The sequence below is a fragment of the Mizuhopecten yessoensis genome, unplaced genomic scaffold, assembly GCF_002113885.1.
Source record: "Mizuhopecten yessoensis strain PY_sf001 unplaced genomic scaffold, ASM211388v2 scaffold9561, whole genome shotgun sequence".
In the NCBI taxonomy this organism is placed as follows: domain Eukaryota; kingdom Metazoa; phylum Mollusca; class Bivalvia; order Pectinida; family Pectinidae; genus Mizuhopecten; species Mizuhopecten yessoensis.
Genome location: NW_018408109.1, coordinates 194965 through 220306, shown reverse-complemented (window position 1 = coordinate 220306; position 25342 = coordinate 194965). Strand labels below are relative to the sequence as shown.

The 25342-nt window shown below is 34.6% G+C and overlaps 2 protein-coding genes across 5 annotated transcripts in view; one reads left to right on the top strand and one right to left on the bottom strand.

The window, feature by feature from the left end:
* Nucleotides 1-1584: 1584 nt before the first annotated feature.
* Nucleotides 1585-16797, top strand: LOC110458390. The gene is made up of 9 exons (XM_021510066.1): nucleotides 1585-1668; nucleotides 2305-2378; nucleotides 3653-3846; nucleotides 4497-4687; nucleotides 6259-6375; nucleotides 10048-10312; nucleotides 11258-11572; nucleotides 13284-13447; nucleotides 16086-16797. Exons 3-9 carry the CDS (start codon nucleotides 3656-3658, stop codon nucleotides 16241-16243), a joined length of 1401 nt encoding a protein of 466 aa, XP_021365741.1. The 5' UTR covers nucleotides 1585-1668; nucleotides 2305-2378; nucleotides 3653-3655; the 3' UTR covers nucleotides 16244-16797.
* Nucleotides 16798-18038: 1241 nt separating this feature from the next.
* The window catches only part of LOC110458400 (myosin-VIIa-like), a 46455-nt gene continuing 39151 nt past the window's right edge, over nucleotides 18039-25342 (bottom strand). For all 4 annotated transcript variants that reach the window (XM_021510078.1, XM_021510080.1, XM_021510081.1 and 1 more), the window contains one exon: nucleotides 18039-24527. In XM_021510078.1, the coding sequence (XP_021365753.1) occupies nucleotides 24417-24527 (111 nt within the window). In that variant the 3' untranslated portion in view covers nucleotides 18039-24416. The remainder of the gene's footprint in view (nucleotides 24528-25342) is intronic.

Here is a 25342-nt window from a genome sequence, read left to right as displayed (position 1 = left end):
TTTCTGGAATTATATTTTGTGGCGCAGCGAGTGCATGTAATGCGTCCTTTCGTCAGTCGTCGCTTTATAGAGGAGACGCATTGATAACAGTTATGTAGTGGTGTTTCTCGAATTGAATATTAATAGAATCTAACACTCGTGTTCATGTAATATTGAACTAATTGAACTCGTTTATTAAATTTCATATGAAATGAAACAACTCGTTAAATTAATTCAATATTACACGTATCTGCAGCATACCTCTTAAAATGGTGTTTTCTGGTCATGATAAAGTTACATGTAATAAACCTGAAACCACTGGAAAAAGCAATTACAAAATTAAGCATGTATAACCTATATGAAACAAATTATAGTGAACTCCGTTGTACATCAAACACTTCCGAATTTGAAGAACATGAACAATGAAAAGATTCATGTAACACAACCAAAAAGTGTTTAAATGTGACGTTTCGATGACCTGTAAGGTATGTACTCTGTCACCTTCATCAGGCAAATGACAGGTGAAGCGTATGTACACAAAGGTGTAAAATATGTACGAGTTGTCTACAAATCGATGTCGATTCGACTATACGCTGTAAGCGTATGTCCAATTATTTGTTATATATGTACCGAAATGACTCGATTCAGCTACGCTTTGTTTACCACTTTGTCATAGATGTGCGAGAGTCTATGAGCCCCCTCGTCTCGATTCAGAACTGGCCCATTGCGGAGTATTTACATGTTTGACACCTTTGTGTAAAACGCTTCACTTGTCATTTGTCTGATGAAGATGACAGTTTATACATGCCGTACTAGTCACCGAAACGTCACATAAAATGTATAAACACTTTCCGGTTGTGTTACATGCATCTTTTCATAATCCATAATTACCAACCTAAAGAAAATGTTTTGAATAACATGATTTTGAACTTAAAATACAGCATTTTACAACAACAAAGATCAATATTGATACAGCAAAAAAATCCACGATTCCCTGATGGAAGATAAGTATTCTTATTTCTTTACATGCTTCGTATATCTAATGTCTTGTGCATAGTATTTATTTCTTTTGAACTTTTAGAATAAAAAAATACAAATTACGATTTAGATAAAAAAAAAAAAAAAAACTTTTTAATTCTAAAATTTCAAAATATTGTTGCTGAGTTTATCTGTGAATTTTCAAGCTGATAGTGAGACTTTTAAAATAAAAAACAAATGGACGTTTTCGAAACGACAAATATTTAATTGATTGAAATGAAAGATTTTGCAATATTGGTTATGTGCTTTCTATACATTTCAAATATACACCATATTTTTTTAATATAAATTGAAACCAATTTTTTTTCGAGTATGAAACACGATATCAAAATGTCATCGTACTATGTAGTTCAAGTTCGAATATACCTAGCTTCCATGTAAATCTTGCAATGTTTCAAACATCAAAGCAGGGGGAGTCGAAATGACCCATTTTATTACATAAAAGGTTCAGTATCCCTCAGTTTACACTAAAATGTTGCATTCGAGGCACAAATCTGTTAAATATCTGTGATCCGATTTCCGGGAAATGGGCACCGTTTCCGGCACACAGTTAGTGTCTCCCACGCCTCCAACAGAGAAGAGTTTCACAACAAAAGCTCAACTTATATAACCATGACTTTCTGTGCCAACCCCCAAGTTAGTGGGACGGAGGTGAGTATGTGTATTGATAATGATTATCTGATTCTCTTTCATAACATCGTTTTTGTAAGGAGCCATTGGAGCAACTGTGAGTATGGGCAGTTTTCATGATTGGAATTTGGGATGGTATAATGATACAGTACCTCTTCAATCAGTCAATGTGTTTGGATAGTTTTTAATTCACTTTCGGCTTTAGTCCATTCACGGAATTTGGTTATCTAAGTCCGTGGTCCATTTAATGATTTATTTATCTGTTGTATAAAAATGCTGTCTGATGTTGTCCTGACAAAATTGAAGAACGCTTAAACTACTTCTTTTATTTATAGGTGATGTTTTGATAATAGTATTTTCCTGAATTAAAAAATGTACACAACTTGCAAGTACAATAACTTGGTTTTGTAAAAACGAGGTACCGAGACATCTTGCCTAAGTTCAAAACGTTATATAAAAACCGAACGGTCGGAACTTGGTAGATTTGGTTAAGTCTGATATTTCTACACAGGTTATAGATCCCTTCAAGCGACGGTACATGATGATTTTGTTTCGTTTAACACTAACAGTATATTTTATTATTAATTTTGTAATGTAAAGAAGGTATTTATATATAAATCATATTTATGTTTACATGTTTTTTAACTTTATTTGTAGTCATGTGAGAGGCAATGTGATTGTTGGTGAGCTGCAACAAAGATTCAAATTGAAAAGGACTAGAATAAACTAAAGTAAGTATATCACTATTAATATTTCCGAAAGAATAAATATCATCAAAATGGAAGCAATGCATATTTATAATAACGCTTCACATTTAATAATATGAAATAATGGGCTCTCTGTTCTCTATTTTTTTCATTGGAAGGAGATAGTATATTGCCTTCTCTTAAAAACGTTTATGAGAAAGTGGCAGTTATTCACAAACAAACTTTGTTCATTAATTTTGTTGAATAATTTTTAATTGGAATGTAATGTAAGAAGCTAGAAGGAATTTTCCTTTAGCTCAGTGGTAGAGCGTTCAACTAGGAGCCTGGGGATCGAGGGTTCGATCCCTGGTGGAAGCACACTATTCTCTTTCCTGTAACAATATCATAAGTACCATGCAAATCTTCTACAGCTTGTTTCATTATATAGTTATTTGTAGTGATCATTATTTATTTTGTATTAAATAGGCAACACAATACATTTTGTATGTTGCTCCCTAAGGTCATGCTACCATAATTGGTACACTACCCAAATTGGTACACAGTCAGAAAATGGTTCGAATAATACTTTAAAATCAAATTTGAGCATTTTCCTTTAACAGTGTAACAAAAGAGATATTTATCAGCATTTCCAGCGAATAGTTTTGTTTTCAGGAACATTTTAAGAGTACACAATGTCTTCAAAGTAAACATATAAAAAAAAACAGTAAAAAAGACATACGTTGACAAAATTTTGAAGGGGTTAAATATAAGCATGTTTTAATGTTGATTTCTAGTCCTAATAACTGGATAATATAAAAGTGTATATATACAATTGTAGTTCAGTATGGTATTTGTAAAAGCGATATTTTTTGTTGCAATCGGCATATCAACTAGTAGAAATAAAAACAAGTTTCACAGCCTGTGATATAGTGTACCAATTGGGGTACTAATCACTGCCGAAAAACAGACGAAATCTCACTGCGAGTTTAGCGTTCTATTTTCAAAAACAAATAAGGTAGAATTAAAACTTTTTCTGAAAATGAACCACCATAGGTATTTTTTGTCAAGAATAAATAAACATTCCAGATACAAGATCTGAATTTTTGAATATCACTGAAAAATTGTCAAAATTGTACCAATTGTGGTAGTGTGACGTTAGCATTTAGTTAGAAATCACTTCAACTATCAACATATAGATTAAATGCATTTCAAATTTTGGTCTTTTCTTACTAGGATTTAGTTTTACTACCCTTAATTTTCATTTGTTTATTATCCATATGAATATTTTCAAATTTAAAACTAGACTTTTGTTGTAACAGTTTATGTCAGCAATTCTGAAGACTATCCGACCCTTCACCAAGGCATCTGTAGTGACGACATCTTCCTTCATCACACTCCTGCTGTTAGGTAGAATCCCTCTCTCCGACACGCCCATCAAACCCACAGGCCAGTCCCGCCAAGGCTTTCTACATAAGGACACACCACGAGAGCTCTCACAAGCTCACTATTCAATGTATGTAATATTGTCTCTCTATAATGGTACACAAAAGGTCAATCAATTTCAAGTTATCTATTGGATGTGGAAGCTGAATTATTGTTTTTTATAAACTAGCTGAGCTTTTTCTAAGTAGTTGTAGAAAGAAACATTGCTTTCTTCAATATTGCAATAAGGATGTACATGTCTTAAAAAATGCTAAATGTTTGTAAAGAATGCCTTGATACAATACTGTTGTCTCATCGCCACCAAGTAGCGGAAGCAAGACTAAGGTGTTGCTTTTCCAGTGATGGTGGCGTCAACATAATTTTTTTGCGTTTAAGTTATAATTAGTTTCACTGGAAGTGTAAGTACTAGACCAACCAAACGATAGATTTATCTTAGGTATTAAATTTCAACCCATGCATCAAATGCTGGATGCAGCCTACCTTTTATGGTCCATTGACTTTGTCAGCATCTCCGTTCTAAATTAAGTTTTTGCATTTTAGTTAGTTTCTCTGAAACTATAAGTGCTGAACCAACCAAACTTGACATGTGCATTGATGGTCAAAGTGAGGCCTATGCGAAACATATCAATCTGAATGGCTTGTTTTTCAGAATTTGTAAACAAAATTAGCAAAATAGTATTAATTTTACATTTTCTGTTCATTGGTTAATGATACTTACAGCATGTCCAGTAAACTGCGAGAGGCCAGGAAGGAAGCTCTTTGGGGAATGTTTATCGCAGATGCCTTGGCTATGCCTGTCCACTGGTACTATGATCCCAATGACATCAAAGATGGATACGGAGGCTGGCTAACAGGGTTTACTGCACCTGAAAAACATCACCCATCCAGTATCCTCACAATATCTGCCACTGGTAAGTCATTGTTATATCACAACCACTTTTTGATGTCATTATGATGTCACAACCTCTTTTCGATGTCCATTTGATGTTATGTCATTGTAACGTCGAAACCTCTTGTTGATGTCACAATTTTCTTGATGTCAGTGTAATGTCACAATTTCTGTTTGATGTCACTTTGATGACAGAACCTCATCAAATGTTAGCATAATCAAAACTGTATTGATCATATTACTGTTATGTCACAGCCTGATTGTTGTCAATTTGAATTCAGAACCTCTACTTTCATGTCAATTTGATGTCACAACCACTTTGATGTCATTGTTATATCACAACCACTTTGATGTCGGTGTAATGTCTGATGTTAGTAGGATGTCACATACAGCTGTTTATTTACATCTCTCCTTTCTTCAGCTTAGTAAACTGTGACTGTGTATAAATTAGCGTATAGGTACTTGTTTCAAAATGGCGTTGTTCACGCTTCAGCGAGATAACAGTCCGACAACAACCATTGCTTGGTTCCTTCAACATCTAAATACATGGAACATATTCTGGATCCATTATGTCTAATTATACAGCAAAGGGATGCCACATTCAAATTTCTTTGACAGTAATGTAAACAATGGCAGCTTTATTCTGAAACATTCAACTTTGGCACTCCATGATGTCGCATCAGAGATCTTACCCTGGACGGGTATATCCACACTTTTCCCTGTGTGAGATATCTTGTCTTTTACCCTGGACAGTTGTATCTACACTTTTCCCAGTGTGAGATATCTTGTCTCTTACCCTGGACAGGTATATCCACACTTTTCCCTGTGTGAGATATTTTGTCTCTTACCCTGGACTGGTGTATCCATACTTTTCCCTGTGCGAGATATCTTGTCTCTTACCCTGGACAGGTATATCCACACTTTTCCCAGTGTGAGATTAATAGAATTTTTTACCCCCTTGAGAGTGAGATAGGAGAATCTCAACCCGAGGGGGAAGATTCTTAAGTTGCCAAACACGAGGCTGTGCCGAGTGTTGTTGCAACTTAAGAATCTTTCCTCGAGGGTTGAGATTCCCCTATCTCATCCACAAGGGGGTGAATGATTATTTTTCTCTTACCCTGTTCTCACATTGTGACGTCGTGTCATTGTGTTATGAATAGGGGAATTCCCCTGTCTCAACCCTAGGGTGAGACAAGGAAATCTCACACCGGTAAAAGTGCAGATACACCAGTCCAGGGTAAGAGAAAACGTTATCTCCTACCCTGGACAGGTATAGCCACTCTTTTCCCTGTGCGAGATATCTTGTCTCTTACCCTGGACAGGTATATCAACTCTTTTCCCTGTGCAAGATACCTTATCTCTTACCCTGGACAGGTGTATCTACACTTTTCTCTGTGTGAGATATTTTGTTTCTATACTCTGGACAGATATATCCACACTTTTCCACACTTTTCTCCATGTTAGATATCTTGTCTCTTGTGATGGACAGGTATATCCACACTTGGCAACACTTAACAACTTGGGTTGAGATTCTCCTATTTCACTTCTGACAGGATGACAGATTTTATAAATCCTCTGTGTGTATTGTTACAGACAACAGTGGAAGGACTGGCTGGGGAGAGAAGTCAAAGCCAGTGATTGGTGGTGTGATCCTACACGACAAACTAAAGTACTGGACCAGTAAGGATCGATCAATACACTACCATCAAGGTGGGTATGTCAGCAGCTTGTTACTGTAAGTATAGGTACATGACAAACTAAAGTACTAGACCAGTCAGGATCAGTCAATACACTACCATCAAGGTAGGTATGTCAGCAGCTTGTTACTGTAAGTATAGGTACACGACAAACTAAAGTACTCGACCAGTCAGGATCAGTCAATACACTACCATCAAGGTAGGTATGTCAGCAGCTTGTATCTGTAAGTATAGGTACATGACAAACTAAAGTACTCGACCAGTCAGGATCAGTCAATACACTACCATCAAGGTAGGTATGTCAGCAGCTTGTTACTGTAAGTATAGGTACATGACAACTAAAGTACTCGACCAGTCAGGATCAGTCAATACACTACCATCAAGGTAGGTATGTCAGCAGCTTGTTACTGTAAGTATAGGTACATGACAACTAAAGTACTCGACCAGTCAGGATCAGTCAATACACTACCATCAAGGTAGGTATGTCAGCAGCTTGTTACTGTAAGTATAGGTACATGACAACTAAAGTACTCGACCAGTCAGGATCAGTCAATACACTACCATCAAGGTAGGTATGTCAGCAGCTTGTTACTGTAAGTATAGGTACATGACAACTAAAGTACTCGACCAGTCAGGATCAGTCAATACACTACCATCAAGGTAGGTATGTCAGCAGCTTGTTACTGTAAGTATAGGTACATGACAACTAAAGTACTCGACCAGTCAGGATCAGTCAATACACTACCATCAAGGTAGGTATGTCAGCAGCTTGTTACTGTAAGTATAGGTACATGACAACTAAAGTACTCGACCAGTCAGGATCAGTCAATACACTACCATCAAGGTAGGTATGTCAGCAGCTTGTTACTGTAAGTATAGGTACATGACAACTAAAGTACTCGACCAGTCAGGATCAGTCAATACACTACCATCAAGGTAGGTATGTCAGCAGCTTGTTACTGTAAGTATAGGTACATGACAACTAAAGTACTCGACCAGTCAGGATCAGTCAATACACTACCATCAAGGTAGGTATGTCAGCAGCTTGTTACTGTAAGTATAGGTACATGACAACTAAAGTACTCGACCAGTCAGGATCAGTCAATACACTACCATCAAGGTAGGTATGTCAGCAGCTTGTTACTGTAAGTATAGGTACATGACAACTAAAGTACTCGACCAGTCAGGATCAGTCAATACACTACCATCAAGGTAGGTATGTCAGCAGCTTGTTACTGTAAGTATAGGTACATGACAACTAAAGTACTCGACCAGTCAGGATCAGTCAATACACTACCATCAAGGTAGGTATGTCAGCAGCTTGTTACTGTAAGTATAGGTACATGACAACTAAAGTACTCGACCAGTCAGGATCAGTCAATACACTACCATCAAGGTAGGTATGTCAGCAGCTTGTTACTGTAAGTATAGGTACATGACAACTAAAGTACTCGACCAGTCAGGATCAGTCAATACACTACCATCAAGGTAGGTATGTCAGCAGCTTGTTACTGTAAGTATAGGTACATGACAACTAAAGTACTCGACCAGTCAGGATCAGTCAATACACTACCATCAAGGTAGGTATGTCAGCAGCTTGTTACTGTAAGTATAGGTACATGACAACTAAAGTACTCGACCAGTCAGGATCAGTCAATACACTACCATCAAGGTAGGTATGTCAGCAGCTTGTTACTGTAAGTATAGGTACATGACAACTAAAGTACTCGACCAGTCAGGATCAGTCAATACACTACCATCAAGGTAGGTATGTCAGCAGCTTGTTACTGTAAGTATAGGTACATGACAACTAAAGTACTCGACCAGTCAGGATCAGTCAATACACTACCATCAAGGTAGGTATGTCAGCAGCTTGTTACTGTAAGTATAGGTACATGACAACTAAAGTACTCGACCAGTCAGGATCAGTCAATACACTACCATCAAGGTAGGTATGTCAGCAGCTTGTTACTGTAAGTATAGGTACATGACAACTAAAGTACTCGACCAGTCAGGATCAGTCAATACACTACCATCAAGGTAGGTATGTCAGCAGCTTGTTACTGTAAGTATAGGTACATGACAACTAAAGTACTCGACCAGTCAGGATCAGTCAATACACTACCATCAAGGTAGGTATGTCAGCAGCTTGTTACTGTAAGTATAGGTACATGACAACTAAAGTACTCGACCAGTCAGGATCAGTCAATACACTACCATCAAGGTAGGTATGTCAGCAGCTTGTTACTGTAAGTATAGGTACATGACAACTAAAGTACTCGACCAGTCAGGATCAGTCAATACACTACCATCAAGGTAGGTATGTCAGCAGCTTGTTACTGTAAGTATAGGTACACGACAACTAAAGTACTGGACCAGTCAGGATCAGTCAATACACTACCATCAAGCAAGGTTCACTGTGTTAGCAGCTTTTATTTGTATGTAGAGGATCATGGTCAGTATTTAACTGTTATAGAAACAGATCTGTAATAGATATACAGATGTGTCACATTCAACAATTACAACTTAATTATTAACTCACTAGTCTTTTTTGGTACATCAAATCTTCCTTTAACATATGGAAGCAAATATCGTAAATCATTGAGTGTGTTAATTATTTGTTTCGCTGCCAAGAAGTAAAAGCAAGACAATGGTGATGTTTGTTTGGCGACGGCGTGGGTGGCGTCAACATTAAACTTTCGAGTTAATAAGTTATTTTCACTGAAAGTATAAGTGCTATACTAGCCAAGCTTGGTCCATAGATGCATCTTAGGTAGTACATCTCAACCCATGCATCAAATGCTGGATGCGGCCTACCTTTCATGGTCCATTGACTTTGTCAGCATCTCCTTTTACATTAAGTTTTTGCATTTAAGTTAGTTTCTCTGATATGTGCATTGATGGTTAAAGCATCGCATAGGCGAGACATATCAATCCAAAAGGCTGGTCTGATTTCTGCCTGTTTTTTCACTGTCATATATGAGATGAATAGAGTCTCCCCCAAATAAAAAAAATGAGGGTACAGATGAGAAAATATCACCTGAGAGGTGATATTCTTAATAAGCTAACCAACTTGAGGCTTAAATTTCACCAAAGTCACCCTGTATTTTGGCGATTGTTTTAGATTCCTGTATACAAATTGTTGGTTTTAAATTTTATTTGTATTTTGACCGACTAGTTTCTGGGGCAATCACCTTCAAACTGGTTGTTCAGGAAAGCTTTGTAGAAGATTGGTATTGCAGTCAATCAAACAATTCTTAATTTCAATGTTCACTTTCCTTTTAGATGGAAACAAAGAAGCAAAGTGTTTAATTTGTAGTTTTAATATAAAAGTTTAGGTCTGAAATGTTGCTTCACTGTGTATTCTGGTTCAGCTCATCAATGTCACCAAAACGAGACTGCTGTGAGGACAGCTCTGTTTACATTCCACTTCAGCTATGTTTGTTTGGTAGATGTAATGGTGTATTCTATTTTATTTGAGATGTAACACAGCATTTGATTGGTCAATCAAAATAATTTGTGGCAGTAAAATCACGATATACCGTCCGCAAATTTCTCGTTTGCATATGAACCCAGGTCGCCTTGGTGAAAGGCACAAGTGTGCTATCCACTGCACCAACCGACCACCTATATATCTAAATGTTATATCATATTTATGATAACTAGACATTTGTTTGTTTGATAGGTATGAAGGCAGGGGACAGTACTCTAAACTCCATGATGGCACTACAGATGCTGAACACAATGAGTAGACTGGATCCCACAGGCGTTATGGATGACAGGGAAATGAGAGGTCATGTTCTGGAAGATTATGTGAGTTTTATGACCACACCAGCTTCACACAACGACACTTATGCAGAATCCTTCCACCGTGCCTTCTTCAAAGACTGGTCGTCAGAGAACTGTCCTCCCAAGTCTGCACCGGAGCTGTTGAAGTGGACAGAGGCAAGGCAAGACCATGTTACATTGAATGTCTTTGTGCTAGACATGTGCATTGAAACAAGATCTCACATTGACCAATTTTCAATAGATTTTCTGTACAGAACCTTTAAACAGAATTTATCAGGACATGAACTTTTATATTTTAATGATTATTTGACAACTTTCCAACTATTTTAATCTAATAGGAATTGGTTAAAAATAAGTGTTCCATGTTGATGTTCTACCTGAGAGTAAGATTACCATAGAAAGACAGTAATTAGAATATAATTTTATCTTGATGATAACTTAGTTGTATCTTACTTTTGCTGTTACATGGGGGTGAAAGGGTTAAGACGTTGTCAGAGATTTCCTCTATTGCCACTCCATGTATATTAAATAGCAGACTCACTTTTTGGCCTATATAAATATTACTTACTGAATAGCAGACAATACTTTATATTGTACAGCTAGTGTTATACATATAGTTACTCAATATATAGCAATAATTGTAATAATCATTTTCTTTGGCTTAAAATTTTATGTTATCAGCCCATAACATAAAAAAATGATGTCACCGTTTGTAACATCGCTTATGATTGGCTGATACAGCGGCGTAATAATTTCTAAAAGAAAAGAGTCCATCAAAAAGGTGGATTTCCACAGGGATTGGGTATAGTAGATTAAATTATAAGGACAAAAACACAGAGTGTACTCGCATATCATAAACCGCTTCACGGTTTATTTAGAGTACGAGTCTGTTTTTTTGTGTTATCTTTCAAACATTTTTTTAAACACAACTTACAATGAGTTCAAGCAGAGGCAAGTGGTTTTAGACTAATACATATAATGTATATTGCTGCAGTAAAAGGGGAACGTTTATCTGAGGGATTTAAGTTTTCAATCTCTTGAAAGTCTCATTGTATGTACACAGACAGTGTAAATGAGTTAAAATCTTATTATCAACCATAACTCAGATATGCCAGGAAGTCCAAGGGTTCCTCTGACCATCAGCTTGTAGTCATTGGGTCCATAGTGCCGGCCATCCCCTGGGTAATACGAAACTCTCACAAGACTGAGTCAGAGTGTGCGGAGTCAGCCATGGCATTCATCAAACTGACCCATCCCGAGCCAGGACTTGTGCCTTATATAGATATGTACGCCAGACTATTGCACAGTGTCATCAATGGCCGCAACCTTACTTCAGAGGTCAACAAGTGCATGGTGCGGTCAGAACTTGGTGGGTTGAGGAAGCAGAAAATGATACAGAGATTCGTGGAAGATGCCAACAGGTAGGACTGGAATACATTGTATGTCTCTCTGCCAAAAACAGGTCTGGGTTTTTTTAAAGCCTAGCAGGGGAATAAGTAAACTATCACCCTTTCATGAAATAACCAAATGATTTTATACATAAATGTATAATTGAATGTAGGCACTTTTTAGTAAAATTATGATTTTTGGCCAGATCACGACGCAATCAGGGCTTATAGATTTGCGATTCCTGTTTGTCCGTCTGTCTGCACGAAGGTTAAGAAGAATGATTAAGCTCAGTTTGCAAGTTATTTATTATATTATCCCGAATCAATTAAACTTGCATGGCTTAACTTCTGTATCTAAGGATGCTAATCACATGCAATGCTTCGGATTCTGCTTCTGACCTACATTTACCGCTTGACTGACCAGGTTAAGAAGATTGGTTGAGGTCAAACCCCATCTGCACTTTGGTTAAGAAGATTGGTTTAGGTCACTTACCAAGTAACTACTTGTCCTACATCAATTAAACTTGCAAGGCTTATGTATCCTAAAGGATGCTTACCACATGTGATGGTTTACACGAAAATGTACTGTAGAAATCCGGCCATATCGCCATTGGCGGTTTCTTGTTATATTTGTGGATGAGACAATCAAGATGAGTTATAAAGAGGCAAGCAAAAAACTGCTAATAGTACAGCAAGAAACAGCAATAGATGTATATATATATCTGATAGTGTAAGGATATCATCAGTAAGGGAAGAGTAAGTTATTATGTCTCCCCTTCGAATGAAGGGAGACATATTGTATTAGTACTTCTTCTTTTGGTTCTTCTAATCACAACTTGTCCAGGTTTTAACTTTTAAACCATTAACGATATCTTGATGAAACTTAAGGTATGCATGCATCACCCACAGAAGGTGTGCAGTGCACTGGAACTAGGTCACTGTGACCTCCACCTCAAGGTCAAAGGTCAAAAAAGTGCAACATCTTCAGTAAATTCTTGTCTGGCCCGTAAATTTTAAACCGTTAAAGATATCTTGATCAAACTTGAATCATACCTGCATCACCCACAGAAGGTGTGCAGTGCACTGGCATTAGGTCTCGTGCTTCACTTATCTTGGGAAGTAGGAGTGTCACATTCTAAATTTGGGTCTCGTGCCCCACTATATAAAGAGATATGGTCCTTTGTTCATTTTTTATTACCGAAGTTTGTCTATTGGCAAATAAGGGGAGACATATATTTTTGTTCACAAAAACAAAATTCTAGTTATTTAAGGAATATATACATGTAGCCATGATTGTTTTAGGGTTATTTGGTATATACTGTATGCACTTAACATGAATCTGTGAAGTGATTGATTAACAAACATGCACTCTGTTTATTCAGAGTATGCAAAAAAGCCGAAATAATTTTGATATTTGTTATTCTGGTACTTGAATTTTAAATAATAGTCAGACAACACTTTAACTACATATATAGTGAGTGACTAAGTATTAATATATGACAAATAGAAAAATATTTTTGCACGAACTGTTACAACAGAACATTGCTTTGTAATACCAGAAAGTGGATTTATACAAATAACTTGCCAAATACTGTTGTATGTATACAAATATGTTACGCTTGATCTTTTGGACGGAAAAAAAAAGAAATTTGGTATATATGTATATATTTATGAAAGAAAACATGATTTCCACATAAATGGTCACAAGTGAGTAGATGTAGACAATAGTGGTATTCCTGTTTAGGTATCCACAAGGATCAGAGGGCCAGTTACAATCCTGTCAGTCAGCAGTTGGCCGGCTTGGGTCTGCATGTTACATAGAGGGCGCCATGAGTAGCCTCCTGTTCCTTGCAGCTCAATTTGCAGACAATTGCAATGCAGGGGTTCTAATGAATGCTAATTGTGGAGGTAAGTATTGGTAATCATTGTTTAAATTTTCTCAAACATTTGTTTTAATTTTTTTTTAAATGATTTTCTGAGGATTGGGGAACAATGGGGAGAGGTGTGATTATTATTTTTGTAGTTCCCTCTTTAACTCGTTCACCCCTGAAATTTCATAAAGAACTATTCCAACCTTTGAATTGGAAGGGTTTAAATGTGTCTTCAGGGGTGAATGAGTTAAGGATGCATTCTTACAAACCTTGTGTTGTAATTTTTGCTGCTAGTATTTGTCATATTGTGGCCATTTTAAAGATGCTTGAAGCCATACCAATCATACCACTTACTTGTTTATAGTTAAATTCAAAGATATTAAGTTATTATAGTATGCTTTGTCAATGAAATTTATTTGTTTACCAGGTAGATTTGATGTTTTAGACCAATAACGTTTTCATGAAAAATGCTTCCTAACATCATCTGAGTTGACGTTATGTGAAAAACATATTTCCTTTGGCCAAACTTCAAAATTTTAATTCCTATATCTTGTTTATTTATATATAAAAAAAAAATCACTTTCAGATCAAATGCATCATTTAAATTGAAATATCATCAAACTGTGTTTAAACATCAATGATTGACCCTTAACCATGAAACAGAAAGGAAGAGAAAAGGCATTTGTGCTTTGTTTTTAATAAACCTTACTCCTTTCAGGGCAAAAAATTAAAATCTGTTTAGTATGTTTTGATGATTTCAAAGAAGTTGTTGTAAAATATTTAATGTCATATGATCAAAAATTATTACATGAGATGACAATGAAAAATGTCACTCTATAAATTAAATTTAACAGTTAGAACTATAATGAGAAAATGAATGTCAAACCTTCCTTTCTTTTAAAATAATAAGCAATTTATACTTGTCTTCAAACTCCTGGGGCAGAGTTGCGGGGCCCAAAAGAGAAATAGAGATAAAAACCTTTAAAATCCTTCTTCTACCATAGGGATTTAGGGATTTTATCCCATTTTCGTCTTGAATATGCTTGGCCCAAGGGGACTCAATTTTGTATAAACAGTGGGTTTCGACCCCCTTGGGGCAGAGTTGCGGGGCCCAATAGTGAAAATAGAGGTAAAAACCTTTGAAATCCTTCTTCTACCATAGGGATTAAGGGATTTCATCACGATTTTGTTTGGAGCATGCTTGGGCCAAGGGGCTTCATTTTGTATAAATGGTGGGTTTGGCCCTCCTTGGGCCAGAATTATTGGGCCCAATAGGGGAAATAGAGGTAAAAACCTTTGAAATCCTTCTTCTACCATAGGGATTAAAGTATTTTATCCCAATTTAGCTTGGAGAATTCTTGGACTAAATTTTGTATAAACAAAAGGGAAACTTGAAGTTAAAATCTATAAAATCTTTCTTCTGTACCATTATAGGGATTTTTTGTAATAAGAACAATTTCCCATGGTTGCTTTATTATTCAGGTGAACAATACAGCCCTCTGGGCCTCTTGTTTAAAATACATTCCCAAAGAATATAGTATTTATTTTAAGTCTATCATTTTTTTAAACTTTATTCTATCCATGTATATGCTATCTTATATCAAAATGATAGAAGAAAATCAGTTTAAATGTATACATGTAGAATCAAATTGAGTAATTAAATGGTTTGAGATGTAGATAGGTGAGTTGTTTTATTGGAGTTTATTCTAATTGCACAATACAGCTTGGCTTGCATTAAAATTGGTTAGAGAAATGCTGTGTTTATTCTTGGCTGTATACCACAATGCCTTAAGGTAATAGGATTGTGTCGCCATTTCTCACTAGAACTTATTCAAATTTTGTAGTTATATTGCTTTGAAGTAAAGAAAATCTGCCATCAAAAAAATATAGATTGTCAGAATTTTAAGGATTTTAAATGGAAATTCATGTAAAAAGGAGTGAATTTTGAAAAAAAAATGAAACTTTTTGCAAAATAATGTCAATAAAAATGATAGTAATATAGATTATTACATTAATGTATATCAATTTCATAAATGTTGAAATTGTGTAAAATTCATTATCTATAAACGATTAAAAATTGACATTTTATAATAAAACCATATTCACATAGCAGAGTTATCGTTCTTGAAAAACTTCACAGTAGTGAAATAGGTAGCAGGTTTCCTGAAGTACAGAAAAATGGACACATGTGACTCATTGATTAAAAACAACTGAATTAATGCCTGGATTGCTTTGCAATACTTTATTATTGAAAGAACACACTGTTCTGTCAATAATAAGCATACAATATTCATCAGTTTAATATTAAACATTAGAATATGCGGAAATTGTGATACTGTCTCCCTACATTGGATTTTCAACTAAGGATGTTCTTCCTATTTCCGTTTAGCAATACACTCCTAATGCCTTAGTGTAGCTTTACCAGTGATGTACTGAGATGGCTAAATCCTGAGAAAAGTGTTCATTCATTCTGTACATTTTTGTTAGATTTATGTTCATGTTTTCCCTGTGTCAGTTAACTCATTCACCCCTAAAAACACATTTGAACCCTTTTGATTACAAAGGTTGGAATAGTTCATTAGGAAACTTCAGGGGTGAATGAGTTAAATGTTAGAAAGGGAATATGGAAGTAAGGCTTTAATGATGATAAAAATGCTTAATACATGTTTTTTTAGGAGAAAACTGTCATCGAGGGGCTGCATTGGGAGCCCTGCTTGGAGCAGCATCTGTATATCAGGGTCACAGCATTCAGCCATCTCTAAAGCAAGGGTTGGGATCTGCCAAGGAGGGGCTTCTTCAAGTCCTTGAAGATCTGAACAAATCAAATCTGTAATACTAAAATTCGTCGAAATTCACCAATAGATAGACTAAACTGTTACTATACTACAGTGGCTCGTAGTCAATAGTTCTTTTACAACTTCGCCTGTTAGTTTATATTTCAATCTTAAATTTAAAAGTGATCTATGTCACATTTTATAGATATCAGTTTGGTACTGACCAAGCAAAACAATTTGTTCTATTCCTTGCGTCCAAAGCAGAAACAATCTGTTCAGGTGCAGATGAAGCTATGGTATTTTTTTTACATATTGATTATAAACAATGAGATTATTTATTTAACTACACCATTGATAACATTTCTGTAAGCAGATCTTACCAAATGATAGCAAAGTTGTTCCATAACTCATGAAATATATAGCGTAAGTATTCAATTGGAAACTATTTAATATCCTCCATATACATATGTATTTATTGGTTTCCTACAATCCTATTGTGTTTTTATGGCAATTGGATATATGTAAGTCAATACCAGTCTTTATCATATGAATACCGTGTTATGCAGTGTCATAAAGCCATCACATAAATTACGTTTATGTAACGTGTGTAATATCACTCTGGAAATGACGTCACAATCGAATAGGAACAATCAATGTGACGTCACTTCATTGTGAAGCGGACGTGATTTTCATCGTTTCAGAGACGACCAAGTGCAAAATATTCGTTTCAGATCACAATTATACAGTTTATTTTGTATAATATTATAAAAATCATCTGTCATTCGTTTCCCTTCATATTAGATTGATGATATTCGGTGGTTTTTTTATATTTGCTCGCCAGAGGTTCGGAAAAATGAAAAATCCGAAATTTGTATCATCAATCTAATACGAAGGGAAACTTATGACCGATCCTCTATTTATCACATACCTGTTGAATCTTGTTATAGTAATACAAGCAATTTTCAGACCATGAAATACAACGTTCGGTAGGCCTATTGCACATGTGCAATACGGAATGTTGTATTTACCTACTAGCCAGAACTACTTTTTATGGGAATACCCTTGACATGGCGAACTGAAAAGTTCCCGGTATTTGCAAAAAATATCAAAGTTTATAAAATCTTTGTATCGATATCTACCAAATATGGAAAGTATGTGATAAAAGCTCTACGCACGAGTGAATGTATACGTCCGCGCAATAAATGAGTGCTTTCTGATTCGTTAGAAATTTAATGTTTTGCTGGAAGGATGTTCCGTAAAGTTTCAGGTTTCCATTGGAAGTAGTCCCGGGTTGGCCAGTGTTATACGCATTGTATTTGATGCTATATGTGCTATATATTTTACGTCTACTGATTAATGTTCAAAGTAACAATTTGTTCATTGGTCGGACTGACATCACATAACCGTTCATTCTTGCCTTTTACATGTAAAGATGTTAAAAAAAACAATCAATATATACGGAAATCCATCAATTTGTCACATTCCATTTTCTGTTTTATGTAAGCATTTGTCTGGAATATGATTCAAAGTGACTATGACGGTCAAAATATTATATTGAAATGAATAAAATGTCTCTAAGTTTTCCAACAAGAAATGTATTCAAGCTGTAAATCATCATATTTTCAGTACAGAATAACTTCCTATTTTATCAGCTTGATGAAAAGCATGTTAGAGGCAGTAAAAAGAAGACAGTAAATTAATAAAAAAAAAACTAAGAATGCATGCAGAATGCATTATTTCAATCAAATAGGTGTGATAAAATGTGTTTTATGCAAAGAATATGGGTCAATAAAATGAATTAGTTGACCTTCATCTTACTTTTATCACAGTGAGGAGTATATTGATTTTCCATGAATTAATATACATTTAACACGTAGGAGTATATAGATGTACCTGTAGTTATACAGCAGATAGGCTTATATAGATTTACCTGTAGTAATATAACAGGTAGGAGTGTATACATTTACCTGCAGTAATACCGCAGGTAGGCGTATATATATTTATATGTAATATAACAGGTAGGACTGCATAGAGTTTACCTGTGGTAATAATATAACAGGTAGGAGTATATATATGTATGACTTGTGGTTACGATTGTACAAATATGAGTATTTTGTTTTCTTATGGTAACAATATAAAATGTATACATGTAAGTATATAGATTTTACATGTAGGAAACCATGTTTATATTGTTTATCTGCTGCTAACCTGATGGTCCTTTTTTAAAGGAGAAAAGTAAGTCGATGTAATTCTGAATTTGGTCTCGTTCACCACGGAAAATATTGAAAGGTTACCTGGACCTTAGCTTAAGCCCTGAAGCTATCTTTCACCTGCAGGTTCGAGGAGAGGACATGAATTGCCTCTGACAGTAACATACGGTAGGATAAGCTAGGTATATTCTCTACCCAAACCTGCAGGTGATAGATAGCAATAGGACTCCAGCTAAGGTCCAGGTAACCTTTCAATATTTTCCACTGCAGAATACATGTTTTTTTCTTTCTCTCTTATGCTTAATTGATTGGAGGGAAAAGGTTGATCTGCAGTCCCATCGCAATATTGTTTTGTCTTCTCCCTACAGTATGGTCACTCCCGGGGGACCGATTTGTATGTCGTTTACTGTTGCAAGGTGTGAACTCGTGAGTGCGTAAAATGAAACCTAATACTACCTGAACCCATTTACGATATTATGTATTTTACTTTAAATTGAAAATGTTTAACTCGCTGTTAGAAGGGCGAGTGAGCTAATGCTGTGGCGCGGTGCCCATTGAACGTTCGGCGTCTATTTATTAAAAAACCTCTGCACTTCCAAGAGGCCTATTGTGAGGATGTTTGGCCAGTAGCATGTTAGGCAGCTGAAGGGATGTAAAGCTTATATGAATTACCTTGACTCATCTGCACGGTGCCAAAACCCTTTTAAAACAACATCTTCTAAATGTCCTTAAGTTCTGAAGTTGTAACATTGGACGTGCATTAGCTGAGGTAATATACAAAGTTACATTTACTTGAATAGGTTGCCGTTCTTTCAACAAAAATGGTGTACAGTAATAAACATTAGACGTGTATCCTCTTCGAAAGTGACATTTTTCTCCAGCTTTCAACAAAGGTGATCGATACAGGCCATATGGGCGCCATGTTTACAGATATACATATCTACCTGATGTGTTACAATCACTAACCCATATTATTGTTGAGTTTCATCATTTATCCTTTGAGATGTATTTATATTAAAAAGGAAAATATTTCAACCTGTGTTTTTGATTTTGATATTGATGTTGTGTTTTCACGGTAAAAAAATGTTGGCACGCTTCCATGTTGTGTTTTAATATATGTAATAGCAAATTCATTCTCCAATTTCACTTTCTGGATATATTATTGTTTGATGTTTCGTACAAAAATAATATAGTATCGTGTTCGCGCAAGGTTATGGTAGGAAGGTGTGTGGAATCTAAGTCGTCTGGAAATCGCTTTTCAAGCTTTCAATGGCTTTGTATTGAAAAAAAACTTACTTGACTTAATTCAAGCAAATTATTTTAAATCTATAGTTCTGAAGCGCCAGTGTTGGTGAAACTTTGTGACATGAACTTGTCGATCACACTGACAGAGGTAAGCCTAATGCAACTGCATGAATGAATAAAAACAAGGATTTGTGTAAAGAGATTCTTTAATTAATGACATTGGTATAATGTTACATGTAAAACGCTCTCAGACAATAGAGCAACGATGTTTTACTATTGGTCCTCATTATTATAGATTTATTTTATGGAAAAACAATTTGTCTTCCTTTTTTGTCAACCCGGTTATGAACTGCACTTTTTTTGGCAAATGTGTAATGTACACCTTCTGTAGCTCCTGTAATCGATGCAGGAAAGAACGTGAATACAGCTGCATAAACAAAATTTGTTCGATCTCATAATCGCTGAGTGTATCGCAAAATATGAAGACAGAAACAATATTATTTTCTCAGCCTCTTTAAAAAGTACAAAGAGAATAAGGCGAGTTGTACCGGAAAGTAAGCATCTTCTTCGGCATCGACAGTGTAAATCAAGGAGATCAGATTTTTCACCACCAGGACATTTTTTTACTGTATAGTTTGCTTACCATGCTTAAATTACGTTGTTTTGACTTTTCTGGGCGAGAAGCCGAAATAACGTAATGGCATAAATCACCCACCGTACATCACAGTGAGATGCACACCTATAAATGAAGCAGACAAGATTTTATTGGATAAACTAGAAATAATAAATTCGAGAAGACATAATTAACAGAACTTGTCATAGGATCAAAAAATCACATTGCCTGTTATCATGAAACTTCATAGTATCTCACAATAACGCCATAATAACATCTCATAAAGCATCTCATCACATTGAAATCCTGTCAATATTATAACATGTTATCATAATAACTCATAACTTCTTATCTTATCATTCGTAATAGCCATTATAACACATCTGATGTATCATAAAAATATATAATCTTACTCAAATGACATACTTATTTCAATAGTATACAGATATGTCCTGTGTTGAAGATAATGTATCCAGATTATATTTGTTATAAATTCTTGCCTCGAGATAGCTTCGCTACAATATGTTTGGATATATATATAGGTTAATTATAACGTTGGTAACAACTCATTTGCATAAATCATGTTGTAAAAAGATGCATAAAACATTATGCTATTAGAATCCCTGTTTTGTTAAGTGTATAATGTTAAACACAAAATTGATTAGCTTATAACTAGGTTGCATGTTACATTGTATTTAAACTGAAGAAGTCCGTGATCTTTAACTTATTAATTTTTCAACTACAATATATTTCATACAATAAGAATGGTAAGTTGCATAGGACAGTTGCATATAACAAATCCCTGTCTATGAAACCATTTCCAAATGAGGAATAAAATTCTTTCCTGACTTTAAAACTATTGACAGTATGGATTGCTCGCCAGTGAAGTTTTTCTTTAAATAAAACATTTGATCCGTAACCATACAGTTACTTCTCAATAACCATATCGATTCATAATTAAAAGCGACAAATTGTTAGATGCGAAGCAATAAATATAACCAGTGCCCAGTACGTATAAAACATGTATACTAAAATATTGGTTGGCTGTGTCACAATATTTTAATCATTCAACAGTTTAATGTGTTTGCGCTATTGTAGCCAAACTTTTGAAACATATTTTTAAAAAAATACGAAAAATATAAGAAAGTGATCAAAACGTAAAACAACTCTTGCAGTTTTTGTTAAAAAGAATTTTATCATAATAATAATCACAGTAAGAAAATGTATTAAACGTCAACTGTGGTTATATAATCAAAACATCATATCATCACATTTTATAAGATTTGATATCTAAATTGAATGTGTTGTTACAGAGACTGGGATTCGTTGAGGGGAGCCGGGTTTATTTCTTTAAGACATCAATTATATTTGTGTTTTCAAGTTTACGATATCATAATATAGAAATATTGAGGAATTCAGCCGTTTGAGACAGATTTAAGCTAATAATATGTAATATTAAAACGTTTTCTTGTTTCTGTCGAATTTAGATTTTAATTGAGCAATAATTCTGAATAAATAAATGATTATACTTTTCCCTTTTGAAATGTTCATTGGCATTTCTAAAAAAAAAATACGACTGTATCCCTGGTTTTGTTCATATTATATGAAATTTAATAGAACCGTTAAATAACTCGATATGGTTTTCAGTGTATAATTCAAATCAAGTAAGTCTTTGAGCAAAGAAAAGGGAGATAACTGAAGATCAGAGAAAAATAAATTGTTATCCCCCTTAGGTTGAAATGCAACTCATAGATATGTTTATAAGCTACATGTACCAAAGGCAATTACAAGAACAAAACATACAATTAGACATGGTTGACATATGTTTCATTGTTAAAGTGAAACTTCCTGAATATTATTCCTATAAATAAATGGTGATATCGGTACAGTTTTTGTGTCGACTGCAACACCTACGACTAATAAGTATCCTAGATTTCGTTTATTGCTGCATTGTGTCCACTGGGTTACATTTTGATTTTTGTCAGTTTAATAGAAGCAAGAAATGGGGAAAAATGAACAAATAAATATTTTTCAAATTGAAATGATAACTTTCATATTTACACAACTGTAGGAGAAGGACAGCTTTAGCATAACAATTAAACTTTTAGATATAATCAAAATAAGATAGCACATCACCGGATGTATTAAGCAAACTACATTATCGTTACTAGCGTTACAACGGATAATGACATAAACCCCATAACTACTATATGTTCCATCACCTTTATCTCGTAGAGTCTAATTTCTTAAACTTTTATGTAATGTGATTACTCGAGTTATGAAGTAAGAAAGCTCTCATTTAAACATTAAGTAATTGGATGACCATTTCGTTCATTTAAGACTGTTCATAGGCAATAAGCTCGACAGAATAAAAAAATATTTTAAGTGTTTCAAAAATGAAATAAGTGCCTATGGATGCCTTTGTATGGTTACAAAGTTGTAGCTTTTGGCCACAAGAGAAGATATTATTGAAAACTTGTATTTCAAGTAGATTGTGTCTTAATCATTTCCAGCTACAAGTAAACACCACGTGACGATGTCAATACTTTCACTGTTACACTTGTAGTAACATATATTTGATAAAGAGTAAAGCTCTTTATCATATATCGGTTATTGGATAAACAGGATATTCAACTTGTGACAATTGATTGTGATTTATATCAAATCTGCTGAATCTAATATAATTATGATAAACTACCTATAAATCATAATCAATCATCTTCATTTAAAATATTTTATAAACTTAAATCATGTTTGTCGATCTATATATAGGTTTACTTCAGTGTACACCCAATACATAACGAAAAGAGGTCAGTTGTTTATAGCACCGTTAACTTAACAGGTCGTTCGGTTTAAACCATGTACTATCGAACTGTTTTCATCTTTTTTTGTCTCGACTATTTTTCAAAAAAATGTATAAGTCCTTCTACGGGTTTTGTCTGTAGATGCTCATATAATGGCTATTTCCAATTACACTGCTTTCATTCATTATGAAAATTGTTGAGATTTAAAATTTTATTTAACATGCCGTTAAGCTAACAGTGCTTCATACAACCGGATCCAAACAGGACAAGAACAGAATGATTAAAAAACACACGATATTTAATATGGATTTTGAAAGACAATGAATATAATGTTATATATACAAATAATCAACACATGTGGTGATATGATTTCTAAAAATACAACGGAATATATATATCAATCATTGATTGCAAAATTTTAAGAAAAAATGAACACAGATATAAATACTGTTTAAGCTAAATATGTACAGGAAAAAATCCACACCTTGTTATTACGAACCTCTTCCTCGTATCGGCCTTGGTATCTGTGTCACAAACTTGCGTACCTAATTTAACTTACCATTTGGTCTTTTAAAGAACTTTTGAGCTTCTAGTATTTGTTCAATATGATGTAAATCCATCAAGTTTTCGTAAAAACGTTATAAAATAAATGTCATACAAAAACAAGTATCTGTTTCAAAGTGTCTATGTATACGGGTGATTAGACATACATATTGGTTATTATATCATAAAACAGACATGTTCTTCTCAATCAATCCATTGATATTAAACGCATACTATTATGCAAACCACCAAACTTATAATACAATGTGTACTTTATGTAGAATAAAACTTTACTTATGCCACCATCATAATCTGATGCAGAATTTAAGCTAAATATAAAAGACGTACAGTTCCTTTGAAATTTATATACTTTGGTTAATATTATTTAATGAGACATCAAACCCAAAAAATTACCACAATAGCATACTTATATTTGCGAAATATGAATACTTACAAACCTCTGAATACACATGATCAAACGTATGTCAGTTTATCCCGAGTAACGAGATGTGATACAATCTCCTTCGTATATCAATATTTTGTATTTAGGTATTTTCACTTGATGCTTGAAGCTATATTTAAGAAATCAGGACCTGTAATAGATTATTTAAACCCAAATAATTTCTAGATACAAGTTCCACGTTGGTTTACCATGCATTATCTCTCCTCTGATCCTTTGACCTATTAAAGTGAACCTTCTTCGTCAGAATTTATTTCTGAAATCTTGCTTTTTGTTGAACCAAATATATAACTTTTATTCATCTTTATAATGTGAGGCTTTTGAGCTAATGACTCGATATTTTGAAGTTTGATGAGTTTAACAGCTTGATTCACCAACAGTCACACCTGCGTACTTTGGACGCTTTTTGATGTGTGTGTTCATGGTCCATGCCACATACGACATCACAACGTCGTCAATGTTGTGTCCCTGAAATCGCAAAATATACAAAAATTATTACAGCCAGTTCTGCAAATGAAGACCATTAAATAACTAAAATACAAGGATGTAAAGATATTATCTGTGTTGCAAATCGTATTACATTAGAAGTCACCCTCCATTGTAAAATGCAACAAGAGGTCGATAGTGGCTATATCGCTCAGTTATTTATTTATTTATCAGAACTAAACAGGAAATGTTTCTGCCAACTTAAGGCAATGCTTACCATCTTTGATTTCTTAAAAAATAATTACAAAACTATGTTAATGAATTCATGGGAATATTGGAGCTATAATTGGTTCCAATTGATTTAACATAATTAAGAGTTAGTAAAAAATGACACCGAACTGGGTATCATTTTCGGATTTAAATCAAGTCGAAAACAGCATCTGCTCAATACTCTGTAGCAATACTTCAAGTTTGGTTATCGTGGGCCTAGTTTAAGGAAAGAGAGGCTAAACATATCTCATTCACTCGAGGAATAGATGGCCTTCTTTGCTTGTCAATTGGCATGCAATTTCCATGCTTTGACATAATGCATCTTGATCCTTTGGACTAGGTGAACTAAAACGTATGACGGCAAAACACGGAGATACAATCTAAACTAACGTCAATACAAAAGGTCGGGCACTGAGGTGACATCAAATAAAAAGGAACGATAAAACGGAGTTCCATAGCGGAACTTAGATAATTCCCTACACCGTTTTGAAATCTCTGTTAAATCCAGCTGAAAGAGTTTGTAGATCACCAACCATCTGATACTTAATGAAAAAGACTCTCCTGCTGCAATTTATTTTGTTTTAAAA